The following is a 14,204-nucleotide window of genomic DNA, read 5'->3' as shown; positions in this document are numbered from 1 at the left end:
ACCCAGAACTGAACCTTGAGAAACCCACACAGTTAGGGCATGGGAGAAAGAGGAGGAGTCTGAGAAGGAGACTGAGAATGTACAGCCAGAGAGAAAAGAAGAGAATCAGGAGAGGATAAAGCCAGTGAAGTCAAGATATCATGTTTCTAGGAGAAGGGGGTGGTCCACACTGGTGACGACAGCTGAGAAATAGAGGAGGATTAGGATGGAGTAGAGATAGTTGGATTTGGCAAGAAGGAAATGAATGGTGAACTTTGAGAGGGTGGTTTATGTGAAGTGAAGGGGACATAAACCAGATGGGGTGGGGGGCGGGTGTCAAGGGGAGATTTGGAAGAGAGGAATTAGAGACAGCGGGTGTAGAGAACTCGCTCAAGGAGTTTGGAGAGGAATGGTAGGAGGGAGATGGAATGATAACTGGAGGGAGCCGTGAGGTCAAGGGAGGATTTTTTTTAGGATAGGGGAGACATGGGCATGCTTGAAAGCAGTGGGGAAGAACTGGAGAGTGAACAGTTGAAGACGACTATTAGGGAGGGTAGAAGGGAGGAAGCAAGTGTTTTGATAAGGTGTCAAGGAATGGGGCTGGATGCCGAGGTGGAGGGGGTGGATTTCGAGAGGAGGCAGGAGATCTCCTCTAGAGATACTGCTGGGAAAGATAGGAGTATTGAAGGGGGTCAGGAGAGGGGAGGAACTGCGGAGGGGCAAGGGAGATTTTAGGGAGACCGCACCTGATAGTGTCAATTTTCTTAATAAAATAGGTGGCTAGGTCATTGGGGACAAGGGATGGGGGAGGCAGGGGACAGGGAGCCTGAGAAGGGTGATAAATGACTGGAACAACTGGCAAGGGTGATGGAAATAGGTGTCAACCAGGGTGGAGAAATATTTTTTCCATGCAGAGGAGAGGGCATAGTTAAAGCATGCACAGATAAACTTGAAGTGGACAAAGTCAAGCTGATATTTAGAATTCCACCATCAGTGATCTGTGGCTCAAGCAGAACAGCTTAGGAGGAGGACTGTGCAGGTGATCCAGGGTGGTGGGTTAGAGGTACGAGATCGATGTTAGGGAAGGAGTTGCCACTGAGTTGAGTTCAGTAGAGAGGGTGGTGTTGAGAGCATCTATTTGGTCATCAAGGGAGGATAGTTTGGGCATGAAGGCTACATGGGGCAGGGTGAGTTAAGAAAATTGGGTAGGATCCAATGATCAGAGGTCTCTGAGGGAAAATAGTACAGATTTATGGGAAGGAAGCATTTGAGAGAGAAGGCAAGTTAAGAGGTTTTGGTGAGATAAGGGATTTCAGAGTTGGTGAGGGTAGAGATTGTGCAGTGGCTAGATATGATAATAATGTTGGTATGTATTAAGCACTTACTATGTGCAGAGCACTGTTCTAAGTGCTGGGGTAGATACAGGGTAATCAGGTTGTCCCACGTGAGGCTCACAGTTAATCCCCATTTTACAGATGAGGGAACTGAGGTACAGAGAAGTTAAGTGACTTGCCCACAGTCACACAGCTGACAAGTGGCAGAGCCGAGATTCAATCCCACGAACTCTGACTCTCAACCCTGGACTCTTTCCACTGAGCCACCTTGTATCCCTTCCAGCGCTTACAAAAGTGCTTGGCACATAGTAAGCACTTAACAGATGCCATCATTATTATTATATGATGAGATAGAGCGTGTGTACAAATTGGTGAATAAAGTGAGGAGGAGCAGGAGGTCAGTGGAGTTGAGGAGTGTCAGAAGGCAGTCAGAATAAGGATCATTAGGAACATCTATGTGGATATTAAAGCCCCATGGATCAATGTAGGCATGGAGAAAGAGAGAAGGAATATGAGAAAGGGGTCAAACTGATTAAAGTTAAGGTGGGACCTGGGGGGTTGGGGATGGCAGTTGATGATCGCTACTGGAATCCAGAAGGGTGGTAGAGGCAGATGATGAGGGCTTCGAAAGAAGGGAAAGTGGAATGGGGGAAGTGGAATCGTATGAAAGCAGCATTGGGGAGCAAGAAGGAAGCCAACCCCTTCTCCTTTCCCAGTGAGTTTGGGGGAGTGGGAGAAGATGAGGCCCACTCTGGAGAGAGTAGCAGGGGAGACTGTGTCATTTGGGGAAAGCCAGATTTAGGTGATGGCAAGAAGAAGGAGTGACTGAATCAGGAAGAAGTCAAGGATGAAGGGGAGCTTCCCCATGATGGAGCAGGGGTTCTACAGGCCAAACTTGGCTGAGTCCGTGCAGGAGGGTAGTGGGGGAGGAGATAGTGTAAGATGTGGGGAGGGTTTGGATAGGAGTGAGTTGATGGGGGCCAGTGTAGGGGAGGGGACAAGGGGTGGTGATGGGACAGGATTACAGGAATGGGGTGGGGAGATGGGGTGGGGATGGCCAAGAAGTGAGGAGTGGTTGGATGGAAGCGAGTTAATGGGGACCTGTGCAGGGGGAGGGGGATGAGGGGTGAGGGCCCAAGCAGGAAGAGGGGGATGAGGGGTGGCGCTGGGACAGCATTATGGGGATGGGGTGGGGAAGGAGAGGTGGAAGTGGTGCAAGGGGTGGGTAGCAGTTGGGTGGTGAAAGGGGCAGGGGAGGTATGGTGGGAGGAGAGGAATGGGATGGGCTCACAGGATTGGGGGTAATTGAAGAGTCATGGTGGGGTTGGCAAGGTAAAAGACAGCAATAACAACTTAATCCAGTTATACCCAGAGGAGATAGTTGAATTGCCTTGGACCATCGAGAGTGAAAAGGCCAGTGATTAGGAGAACTCTGAGGAGATGTTAGAGACTCCGGCTAGGGTCTCTGTGGAGCAGTGAACTCACTGGCCCCAGAAGCTTCACTCTGCCTGGCTTGGACATCTCCCTAGGCTTTGTGGCTTCACATCACCTGAACTGTTTGCACCCTAAAGGGGGCCTGGGGTCCAAAGGAAGCACAAGTCCAAAGTAGGAAGATTTTTCAGATTTCAGACACTCTTTTCCCATCCAGAGGAATGGATCAGTTGTATCCGTCAAAGCTAGAACAGAAACCCAGGTGAACAGGTAGAAAGCATAATTATCTATGCCATGACTTTGCTAAGCACGTTGACTTGGTCCAAAACCAAAAGCTCAGCGTCTTGTTTTCTGCTTCTTAGAGAATGAAGGGCAATTGATGTAGATGTCTTCATCTTCGTGGTTCTGAGGCTGGTTGGGGAAGTCAGGTCTCCCATAACTGTTGCAAGGCTAGAAAGAGAACCAGGAATCAGAGGGTTAGGAAGCCGGGCCCACACCATGTTTCAGGAGCTCTCAGGAGCTCCAGTGTACTAATCTGAACAGTGCAGGCCTCCCTGAGCCAAAGGGCTCTACATGAACCCTAACTTGTAATTTATTATAGGTTTGTCTCCCTAGCTAGACTGTAAACTCCTTGAGGGCAAGGACTGTGGCTACTAACTCTATCAGACTCTCCTAAGCATTTGTACAGTAATCTACACACAGTAAGCCCCCAGTAAATATGGTTGATTAACTGAAAGGGGAATTTACAAAATGGAGGCTTGAGGCTGCTGCCCTGTCCTAAAAACAGGTCTGGAAGCCCAGAAGCAAACATTCTAGCTCTGAGGAGGCAGTGAAAGGGGGCAGGTATGGGCAGCAGGAAACAAGAGCCAGGCTGCTGGTGGGAGAGAGAGAAAGAGAGAGAGAGGCAGCATTCTGTCCAATTTCTGCAACATTTCATCGCAGCAGGCCCTGCAGCAGGAAGTCACTGGAAATTTCTTGCAAACAAAGATTTTTCTCTGGAAAATTCCTTACTGAGAAAGAGAAAAGTAAATTTAGCCAACTTCCCAATGCTGTAGAGCAGCCTAAATCCAAACTCCTTACGGTTTCTTGTGCTCATCTTGTTTAGTATCCTGTTTGCTCATTATCAGAGTAGTAGATCTGCCTTAGCGTTCATGTCCCCCAGACAATGCAGGATCCAAAGGACAGATCAGGAAATGTTTTAGATTCCTCCGGAGGCTGTGGCTGTTTCTCATGATCAGTTTCCCCTTTCTGGCCCCTCAGGCCTTAGTGGAAGGTGAATCTTAGAGAGGAGGTGACAAGGGAGAGTTATAGATCCAAAAGAAGGAGGAAGGGGTAATTTACCAGGTGTGGAAAGTCTTGGGCCTGCTCTGGAACTGAGCCTGCAATGATGTAATGGTTCCATTTCTGGTTTTTAATCTTTCTAGATCGCAGCATTGCAACCGATTAGGTCACCGGGCATCCTGACTTAGAAAAGACAAATGCAGAAACCAGGAATCTGCCTGCCTCCTACCCAAGTTCTCCTGGACACAATCAGCTTGTGAAAAACATAGAGAGAGAGATGGCGGGCGGAGAAATGGGTATCAGTCAGCAGGGGGAAGGTGCTAATGCTAACGTTTTCACTGTACCTCGATCTTGTCTATCTCACCACTGACCTCTCACCCACCTCCTACCTCTGTCCTGGAATGCCCTCCTTCCTCATATCAGACAGATAATTGCTCTTCGCCACTTCAAAGTCTTATTTGAAGGCACATCTCTTCCAAGAAGCCTTCCCTGACTAAGCCTTCTCCTCTTCTCCCACTCCCTTCTGAGCTGTGCCCTTGCTCTTCATTCATTCTCCCTCCCATCCACACTGAGAAGCAGCGTGGCTCAATGGAAGGAGCACGGACTTGGGAGTCAGAGGTTGTGGGTTCTAATCCCAGCTCTGTCACTTGTCTGCTGTGTGACCTTGGGCAAGTCATTTAAATTCTCTGTGCCTCATTACCCCATCTGTAAAATGGGGATTAAAACTGTGAGCCCATGTGGAACAAAGTGATTAATTTGTATCTACCCTGGTGCTTAGAACAGTGCTTGGCACATGGGAAGCGCTTAACAAATACCATCATCATTATTATTATTATTATTATCCCCAAAGCACATATGTATATCTCTATGTATAGATATGTATAGATAAAATTTATTTATTTATTTGCTTATATTAATGTCTGTCTCCCTCTCTAGATTGTGAGCTCATTGTGGGCAGGGGATGTGTCTGTTTATTGTTATATTGTCCTGTCCCAAGTGCTTAGTATAGTGCTTTGCACACAGTAAGGCCTCAATAAATATGATTGAACGAATTAGTGAACGAATGGAAGTTCCCAGAGGGAACAGCCAGGCCAAATTTTTCCTTTGTTCATGGGGATGAGTTGGGGGAGGAGTTTTGAGAGGTGTGCAAGGACTGGGAGCACAATTTCCCAGGACATGGAGTCCAGTTTGGTAGTCCTTGGGAGGCCTGCAGTGGTCCTGATTGGGGACTGGATAGTTTTCCAAGATCCCAATGCTGTATAAAGGTCAAGGGAAGGGTCTGGCCTCTAAGATATGCAAAAGTCCCCCTGGTGCCCACTTAATAATAATAATAATGATATTGGTGATGTTTATTAAGTACTTACTAGGTGCCAGGCTCTGTACTAAGTGCTGGAGTGGATACAAGCAAATTGGGTTGGACACAGTCCTTGGCCCACATGGGATTCACAGCCTTAATCACATTTTATAGATGATGTAACTGAGGCACAGAAAAGTGAAGTGACACTTGCACAAGGTCACAGAGCAGGCAAGTGGCAGAGCCTGGACTGGAACCCAGGTCTTTCTGACTCTCAGGCCCATGCTCTCTCCATTAGGACATGCTGCCTCTGCTTCTCTTGGGGACCCACTTGAGTCCCCAACCTGGAGGAGCCCTCTAAGCTTGGAGAATGGGCGGGGAGTAAGAGAAGTCTGTGGCCTAAGGCTGTGACCTAAGTCTGTGGCCTCCCAGCAGAGCTGGGAGGACTCCAGCCCCACTGAGAGGAGCCCAGAAGAGGAGGCCTGTGGTGAAAGGAGCCGTGTGGCAGTGAGAGGAGCCTGGAGGGGCTAAGAGGACCCTGGATGGGCTGAGAGGTTCCAGGAGGGACTGAGAGGATCTCAGAGGGGCTGGAGGGAAGCCCCGTGGAAGGGACAGGAGCCCAGCAGGGCTCAGAGGAACCTAGAGGAACTGAGATGAGCCTAAATAAATAATGAACCCATGACCTCTGACTCCCAAGCCCACGCTCTTTCCACTGAGCCTTGCTGCTTCTCTAAGCAGTGGGATAAAATAAATAAATAAATTGTGGCATTTGTTAAGCGCTTACTATGTGCAAAGCACTGTTCTAAGCGCTGGGGGATACAAGGTGATCAGGTTGTCCCACGTGGGGCTCACAGTCTTAATCCCCATTTGACAGATGAGGTCACTGAGGCACAGAGAAGTTAAGTGACTTGCCCAAGGTCACACAGCTGACTAGCGGCGGAGCCGAGATTAGAATCCATGACTTCTGACTCCCACCCCATGCTCTTTCCACTGAGCCACGCTGCTTCTCAGTACTTTTATCAATACTTTTATCAAGCAACATGATTAATACTGTTCTGTGGTATTCTACTAAGGTGATTTTACCTAAACACTAATCATATCTAGCCACTGCACAATCTCTACCCTCACCAACTCTGAAATCCCTTATCTCACCAAAACCTCTTAACTTGCCTTCTCTCTCAAATGCTTCCTTCCCATAAATCTGTACTATTTTCCCTCAGAGACCTCTGATCATTGGACCCTACCCAATTTTCTTAACTCACCCTGCCCCATGGAGCCTGGGAGGAGCCTGGAGGGGCTGAGAGGAGCCCAGAGGACCTGAGAGGAGCCTGGTGGGATCAGAGGAGCCCAGCAGTGATGAGAGGAGCCTGGTGGGGATAGGAGCCCTGGGAGGATGAGAAGCCCAGTGGGACAAGAGGAGTCACATCCACTCAGCAAGCTCCAGAGTTCAGGTCTGGGTGTCAAACATCAAGCCCAGAGAACAGGCAACTGAAGGAAACTACAGCCACTGGAGCCCCAAGACTAAAGACCACTGGAAACTCTGGTGCCCAAGGCAATGTGGAATGAGGCTTGAGCAAACATCTGAAGCTTTGATTCCTAGGGGCCCTGGGTAATTCAGGACTAACTCCAGCCTTTCCTTAATCCCATTTTGTGGCTAAAACCTATCTCCTATTCCCCTGACCGGGAACCCCTAACTTTAGTGTCCCTGCAGTCATGGCTCAGTGCGTTCTGAGGCCCGAAGCTGAGACTTGCAGAAAGACCCTCGGAGATTTGGTGGATGTACTTCCTTGCAGGAACCCCAGGATTCCTCACCGTACATCTTTGGGGAGATGCCTGGGTTTCAGCATAGAGTGGTTACAGCATTAGTGATGCAGGGATTTGGGAGGCAGTGAGTAGGACACCCCTAAAACCTGGGAGGCTTTAGGACACAATGGGGGATGAATGGGGTCCTCGGGCATTCTTAAAGTGATTCTAAAGTGGGCTTAGATTTAGAGCTGTAACGTAACTTTACACTTTTTTGCTCTGTTGACTTCCAGCTTTCCAGTCAGGAACAGTTCAAAGCCCAGGGCTGAGATTCCAGGTTGGTTGAGCAGGGAGGATCTAGTTCACAGCCAGCAGTGGCAGCCTCTGATCATGCTCCCGATTCCACCGTCAATCCCTAAATCCCATTTTATTCCCGGAATGAGTCCCAAGGCCTCGCTTTAGTGACACAGACATTGCTGGGACCCCTAAGGGTAAAATGTAGCAATTGAAGATTTGTGAACTTTAGTGGGGATTCAGACATAGCTATTAACCCCAGAAACTGCTGGTTTCTGAGACACAGATGGTGACAGGGCAAACATCCCGAAGATTCTGACTAAAATATTAACCTTAAAATGGCCTTCTTACCCTGGTCTGGAATTCCTGTAGCTCTTTGAACAGTGCTTTCCTCTTCCTCTTCCTCTTCCTCTTCCTGGGAACACATTCAGTAGAGAGATAGGGGCACACTCAAATTGAATACTGGAAGTCTAATGTGGCAGAAGCCCATGTCAGGAACATAACCGATCCCAGTGCACTGTATTGCAGATGAGTGCAAAGAATTGGAGTTGTCTATCTATTCTTTAAATCCCAGGGGCTCACCACCTCCAGGAAGCTTTACTCCCCCGTTCCCCACTCCCACCTATTAACTCATTCTTATATTCATGCCCCTCCCCTCCTTTTTTATGATACCGAAATGCTTACTATGTACCAGACTCTGTACTAAACGCTGAGATATGTACAAGCTGATCAGGTTGGACACAGTCCATATGTCACATGGGGCTCACAGTCTTAGTCCCCATTTTACATGAGGTAACTGAGGCACAGAGAAGTGAAGTGACTTGCAAGATCACATAGCAGACAAGTGGCAGAGCTGGAATTAGAAACCAGGTCCTTCTGAGTTGCAGGCCCATGCTCTAGCCATTAGACCATGCTACTCCCTCCTCCGTGAATCCATTTCTGGGCCAGGCGGGACCATTTACAAAACATGTGACAATCTAGCCTTAGAGTCAGGGTTTGGCTGCTCTCTCCAACCCCACTTGGCTTGCTGCTGGTTGCGGGCAATTATCTGATTTGCTTGTATCCACCCCAGTGCTTAGTACAGTGCCTGGAATTTAGTAAGTGTTTAACAAATACCACAGCTATTATCAGCTCCGCAACACCTCCCACTAGACACCTGCCCTTTTCCTGGGAATGGTGAGCTCAAATCCGGACAGGGGCAGATGTCCATGGGCTCTGCAGAGTCTACACAAGCTGCTGCCCCAGAGGGTAAGGGCAGGAAAGAGGGGAAAAGAGCCAAGAAGACTGACATTTCTGAGATGGACACAGTTGGGGAACATGCCGGGATTGACCAGAGACCATGCCAGGCCTTTGTAACGGATTCCGATACCTGTTCTCCCTCCTACTGAGACTGTGAGCCCCATGGGCTCAGGGACTGTTTCCAACCTGATAATCTTGATTCTATCCCAGAGCTTAGTACAGTCCTTTAGCACACAGTAAGCGTTAAACAAATTCAATAATAATAATAAAATTTTATTATATTATTATTACAAAGGAAAGGCAGAGTTGATCCCATTTCTTACAGACCTCCAGTCATCTTGCTCCCTCTGCTGCCTCTTTGCACCCCCCCCCGCCTCCCCTCAGCTAAGCCCCCTTTTCCCCCTCTTTCCCTCTGCTCCTCCCCCTCTCCCTTCCCCTCGCCTCAGCACTGTGCTCATCCGCTCAACTGTATATATTTTCATTACCCTATTTATTTTGTTAGAGATGTACATCTCTTTGATTCTATTTATTTCTATTGTTTTTGTCTATCACCCCCGATTAGACTGTAAGCCCATCAATGGGCAGCAATTGTCTCTATCTGTTCCCGAATTGTACATTCCAAGCGCTTAGAACAGTGCTCTGCACATAGTAAGCACTCAATAAATACTATTGAATGAATGAATCTTGTCTTAGTCTGTCAATAGTGGGACACTAGCATGCCAGTGACATGAAACATGACACACCATCTGAGGGGAGATTAAGGACTCAGTCTCAGCGTGAAGCTGATCTCGTGGTTTTTCATTTCTGGTGGCCCCCTCAAGCCTGTGCCTGGGCCCGACCAGAGCAGAGAAGGCAAGATATTAGAGGGCAGGGATCATGTCTTCCAACACTCCTGTACTGTCCTCTCCCAAACACTTAAACACTGTGCACACAATAAGCTCTTGGTAAATACCATTGATTTGATTAATTGATTCTTTCTTTCTTTTACTTAGGACACTTGAGTAGGCAGAGGGAAGAGAAAGGAAAGAGAGATGGGGCCGATTGGCTGGCCTATGAGCATCCATTCATCAATCGATCAATCAATTATTATGTTTACTGAGCACTTATTGTGAACAGAACACTGTTCTAAGAGCTTGGGAGAGAGGGTACAGTAGAGTTGGTAAGCATGCTCTCTGTCCACATGGAGCTTACACTCCATCTGTCTCTACCAGTGGAAACCTGTTCTGGGAACAAAAAGGCCCTCTTCCTCTACAGCCTTTCTACAGCTTTCTAGCCTGACAGATGATGGTATTTGTTAAGCACTTACTATGTGCCAAGACTGTAAGCCCGTCAAACAGCAGGGACTGTCTCTATCTGTTGCCGACTTGTTCATTCCAAGCGCTTAGTACAGTGCTCTGCACATAGTAAGTGATCAATAAATACTATTGAATGAATGAATTAATTAATACTGTTCTAAGTGCTGGGGTAGACACAAGGTAATCAGGTTGTCCCACATGGGGATCACAGTCTTAATCCTCATTTTCCAGAAGAGGTAACAAGCACAGACAAGTTAAGTGACTTGCTCAAGGTCACCCAGCAGACAAGTACATCGCCTTGATTCTATTTAGTTGCCATTGTTTTTATGAGATGTTCTTCCCCTTGACGCTGTTTAGTGCCATTGTTCTTGTCTGTCCGTCTCCCCCGATTAGACTGTAAGCCCGTCAAACGGCAGGGACTGTCTCTATCTGTTGCCGACTTGTTCATCCCAAGCGCTTAGTACAGTGCTCTGCACATAGTAAGCGCTCAATAAATACTATTGAATGAATGAATGAACAAGTGGCAAAGGCAGGTTTAGAACCCATATCCTCTCTCTCCCAAGCCCATGCTCTTGCCACTAATCCCTGCTGCTGTGAATGGACCCCAGACTTAGCCCCCCTTCCTCTCCCTTCTCTTCCCCACACTCCACACCATGGTCTGGAACTGAGGGCCAGAACAAGGACTCAGTGGCCACATTCCAGGCCCGCCCCTCTCTCCTCAGTGTCAGAGAGTGTGAGAGGGAGAGGCAGGAGCTTATGTCCCGGTGCTCCCGGGACTCCTAGCCCCCACCTCCCCAAATACACTCAAGAGGGGACCCCACTTCCCTTAGCATATCTGTTCCCCAATCTGCTGATCTTTGGGGTTCCTCACCCTCCCAACCCTCAGGAACCTGGGAGAACAGGACTTAGAGCAGGCCGACACCCCTTGGCTCTCTCCATTCTGATGAACCTCCTTTGCTTATTTCAGGCGGCTTGTGGGAACCAAAGGAAAGATGATGGCAGGAAATGTGTCTGTTATAATGTTATATTGTATACTCCCGAGGGCTTAGTACTCTGCTCTGCTCACAGTAAGTGCTCAATAAATACAATTTGACTGACTGACGGACTGACAAAGGCACTGCACGGTCACAGCCACAGTGAGACCCTTTACCCCAAGCCCAAAGGGCTTCCCCTAGAGGTCTTTCCTTGTATGAGCATTCAGTGTGCAGAGGGGGCTTGAACAGAAAATAACAATAATAATAATAATAATGGCATTTGTTAAGTACTTACTATGTGCCAACCACTGTTTTAAGCATTGAAGCACTGTTCTCAGCACTGGAATAATTATGGTATTTGTTAAGTGCTTACTATGTGACAAGCACTGTACTAAACACTGGAGTAGTTAGAAGCCATTCGGGTTGGACACAGTTCCTGTCCCACCTGGGACTAACAGTCTCAATCCCCATTATCCAACTTGAGGTCATTGAGGCCCAGAGAACTGAAGTGACTTGCCTAGCGTCACACAGCAGTGAAGTGGCACAGCCAGGATTAGAACCCATGACCTTCTATCTCCCAGGTCCGTGCTCTATCCATTGGAAAAACCATTGGGTGGAGTTTCATGAGGAGAGAGTTGTTGTAGAGGGGAAATGTTTTGTTGAAATTCTGGATCCTGACATCTTGACATCAGATTGACTCCTTGCAGGGAAGGCTGGAGATCAGAGTCATACTTACCAGTTGCAATAAACGGTCAGAGCCGCAAGCAGGATCATCAGTAATGAAACAGAGGCTGCACCTCCAGTAATGAGGTAAACATGGTTGTGACCCCGTTCTGCTAGGAGAGAAAGGGGAGAGGGGGTTAGCCTGATGGAAAGATAAGAGGAGAAAACTCCACATTGTTGTTGTTAATGGTATTTGTTAAGTGCCAATTATGTGTCAGGCACTGTTCTAAGCACTGGGCGAGACAGAAAGTAATCAGGTTGGAAACAGTCCCTGTAGACAGAAAGTAATCAAGTTGGAAACAGTCCCTGTCCCACATGGGGCTCACAGTCTTAATCCCCATTACACACAGGTAAGTGAAGTGACTTGCCCAAGGTCACACAGTCGACTGGTGGAGGAACCCACCTTAAAGGGGCGTGACTAAAATATCAGTAAAAATCAGTCCAAAGGGAATGGAGAGGCAATGAAACTTTATATCTTCCACAAATTGCCTTGCCCTGTGTCTCCCTGCTCCGTATTTCTGACTCAGCACAATCCCAAATCCAGATGGAGAGCAGCAGCCACAGCATGTTGAGTCAGGCCACAATCAACACTGAGTTGTTCCTCGCTTTTCCGCAACTCAGATGCCCCCCAGAGCTCCCTGCCCAAAGGAGGGGGTGGCAAAGTTGGGCCCTGCGGGTCTAAATGCAGGTGTCCGGCCCCCCTCCATCTCCATCTAACCCCTGGGGTGATGGAAGCTGAACAGACTGGTGGCCAGAATCTATTCATTCATTCATTCAATCGTATTTATTGAGAGCTTATTATGTGCAGAGCACTGTACTAAGCGCTTAGAATGTACAATTCAGCAACAGATAGAGATAATCCCTGCCCAACAACGGGCTCACAGTCTAAATGGGGGAGACAGACAACAAAACAAAACAAGTAGTCAGGTATCAATACCATCAAGACAAATAGAATCATAGATTTATACACATCATTAATAAAATAGAGTAATAAATAATATATACAACTGTTCAGAAGTGCTGTGAGGAAGGGAAGGGGGAAGAGCCGAGGGAGAGAGGAGGGGGAATGTGGAGGGGAGGAAGGGCAGAGGGAAAGGGAGGGCTCAGTCTGGAAAGTCCTCCTGGAGGAGGTGAGCTCTAAGAAGGGATTTAAAGAGGGGAAGAGAGTTAGCTTGGCAGATGTGAGGAGGGAGGGCATTCCAATACAGTGGTAGGATGTGGACCAGGGGTCGACGGCGGGACAGGAGAGAATGAGGCACTGTGAGGAGGTTAGTGACAGAGGAGTGGAGTGATCGGGGTGAGCAGCAGAAGTAGAGAAGGGAGGTGAGGTAGGAGGGGGCCAGGTGATGGGAGCTTTGAAGCCAAGAGTGAGGAGTTTTTGTTTCATGCAAAGGTTAATAGGCAACCACTGAAGGTTTTTGAGGAGGGGAGTGACATGTTCAGAGCGTTTCTGTAGAAAGATAATCCTGGCAGCGGAATGAAGAATAGACTGGAGTGGGGAGAGACAGGCGGATGGGAGATCAGAGAAGAGGGTGATGCAATAATCCAGTCGGAATATTATGAGAGCTTGTAACAGAAATGTAGCAGTTTGGATGGAGAGGAAAGGGCGGATCTTGGTGATGTTATGAATCTAGAAGACACATGCTCTCATGAGATGTTCAGCCGGGCACTTAGGGAAGCAGCCTGCCCTCGTGGCTAGAGCATGGGCCTGGGAATAAGAAGGACGTGGCTTCTAATCCCAGATCCGCCACTTGTCTGCTGTGTGACCTTGGACAAGACACTTCATTTTTCGGTGCCTCAATTACTTCATTTGTAAAATGGAGATTAAGACTGTGAGCCCTATATGAGACAGAGACTGTGTCCAATCTGATTATCTTGTATCTACCCCAGCATTTGGAACAGTGCCTGGCACCTAATAAGCACTTAACAAATACCATTGTTATTAATATTTTTATTATTATTTTGTTATTATGGGCCAATGCTGACCAGGGTCTATATGGAGCAAAGCCTCCATGTTTGGGGGGAACTCCCCCTGGCTAACTGCCCCAGGCAGGCAGATCTAGCCCTGCCTCCACCATGGAAACCCTTTCTGCACTCTCACTGTGTCCAGTCCACACAGACTGTCCCAGGATCTCAACCCCAGAACCACACCCTGGATCCAGTATTTGCCTAAAATTTCCAGCTTTCATTTCATCTCTCTCCCTTTCTTGAGCTTCCTCCCTTAACCCCCGAAAAGAATCAATAAATTGATCAATCCGTTGTATTATTGAGTGCTGACTGTACAGAGTTCTGTACAAAGCATTTGGGAGAATACAGTACAAGAGTTTGTAGACACGATCCCTGCCCACAGGGAGTTTACGGTCTTGAGGGGGATATTAAAAAATATACATTCATTATCTATGGAGTGTAGTTTCATTGTAGCATTTGTCAGTCTTGGTCTCTTCCACCTATTCCTGTTCTCTTGTAATAACAGACATAAGACCGACAGCACTGCCAACAGCACTGATTATTTCTAGGTCAATCCCTTGACCCAACCAGTCCAAGACTGTTGCTAACAAGAAAAGCAGTGTTGCTTAGTGGAAAGAGTACAGTCCTTGGAGTAAGAAGACTTGGGTTC

The 14,204-nt window shown here is 47.8% G+C and overlaps 1 protein-coding gene across 3 annotated transcripts in view; it reads right to left on the bottom strand.

The window, feature by feature from the left end:
- Window positions 1–1,586: 1,586 nt before the first annotated feature.
- CD226 (CD226 molecule) overlaps window positions 1,587–14,204 on the bottom strand; it is a 46,111-nt gene continuing 33,493 nt past the window's right edge. Inside the window, exons 5-7 of one of the 3 annotated variants that reach the window (XM_029064628.1) lie at window positions 11,601–11,700; window positions 7,708–7,771; window positions 1,587–3,194 (exon numbers count right to left, since the gene is read on the bottom strand). In XM_029064628.1, the coding sequence (XP_028920461.1) occupies window positions 3,081–3,194; window positions 7,708–7,771; window positions 11,601–11,700 (278 nt within the window). In that variant the 3' untranslated portion in view covers window positions 1,587–3,080. The remainder of the gene's footprint in view (window positions 3,195–7,707; window positions 7,772–11,600; window positions 11,701–14,204) is intronic. The other 2 variants (XM_029064629.1, XM_029064630.1) reach the window with 2 other exon arrangements.

This window comes from Ornithorhynchus anatinus, chromosome 5 (genome assembly GCF_004115215.2).
Source record: "Ornithorhynchus anatinus isolate Pmale09 chromosome 5, mOrnAna1.pri.v4, whole genome shotgun sequence".
NCBI classification, from domain to species: domain Eukaryota; kingdom Metazoa; phylum Chordata; class Mammalia; order Monotremata; family Ornithorhynchidae; genus Ornithorhynchus; species Ornithorhynchus anatinus.
The sequence above is the reverse complement of the archived record's forward strand: the minus strand, read 5'-3'. Positions and strand labels throughout refer to the sequence as shown.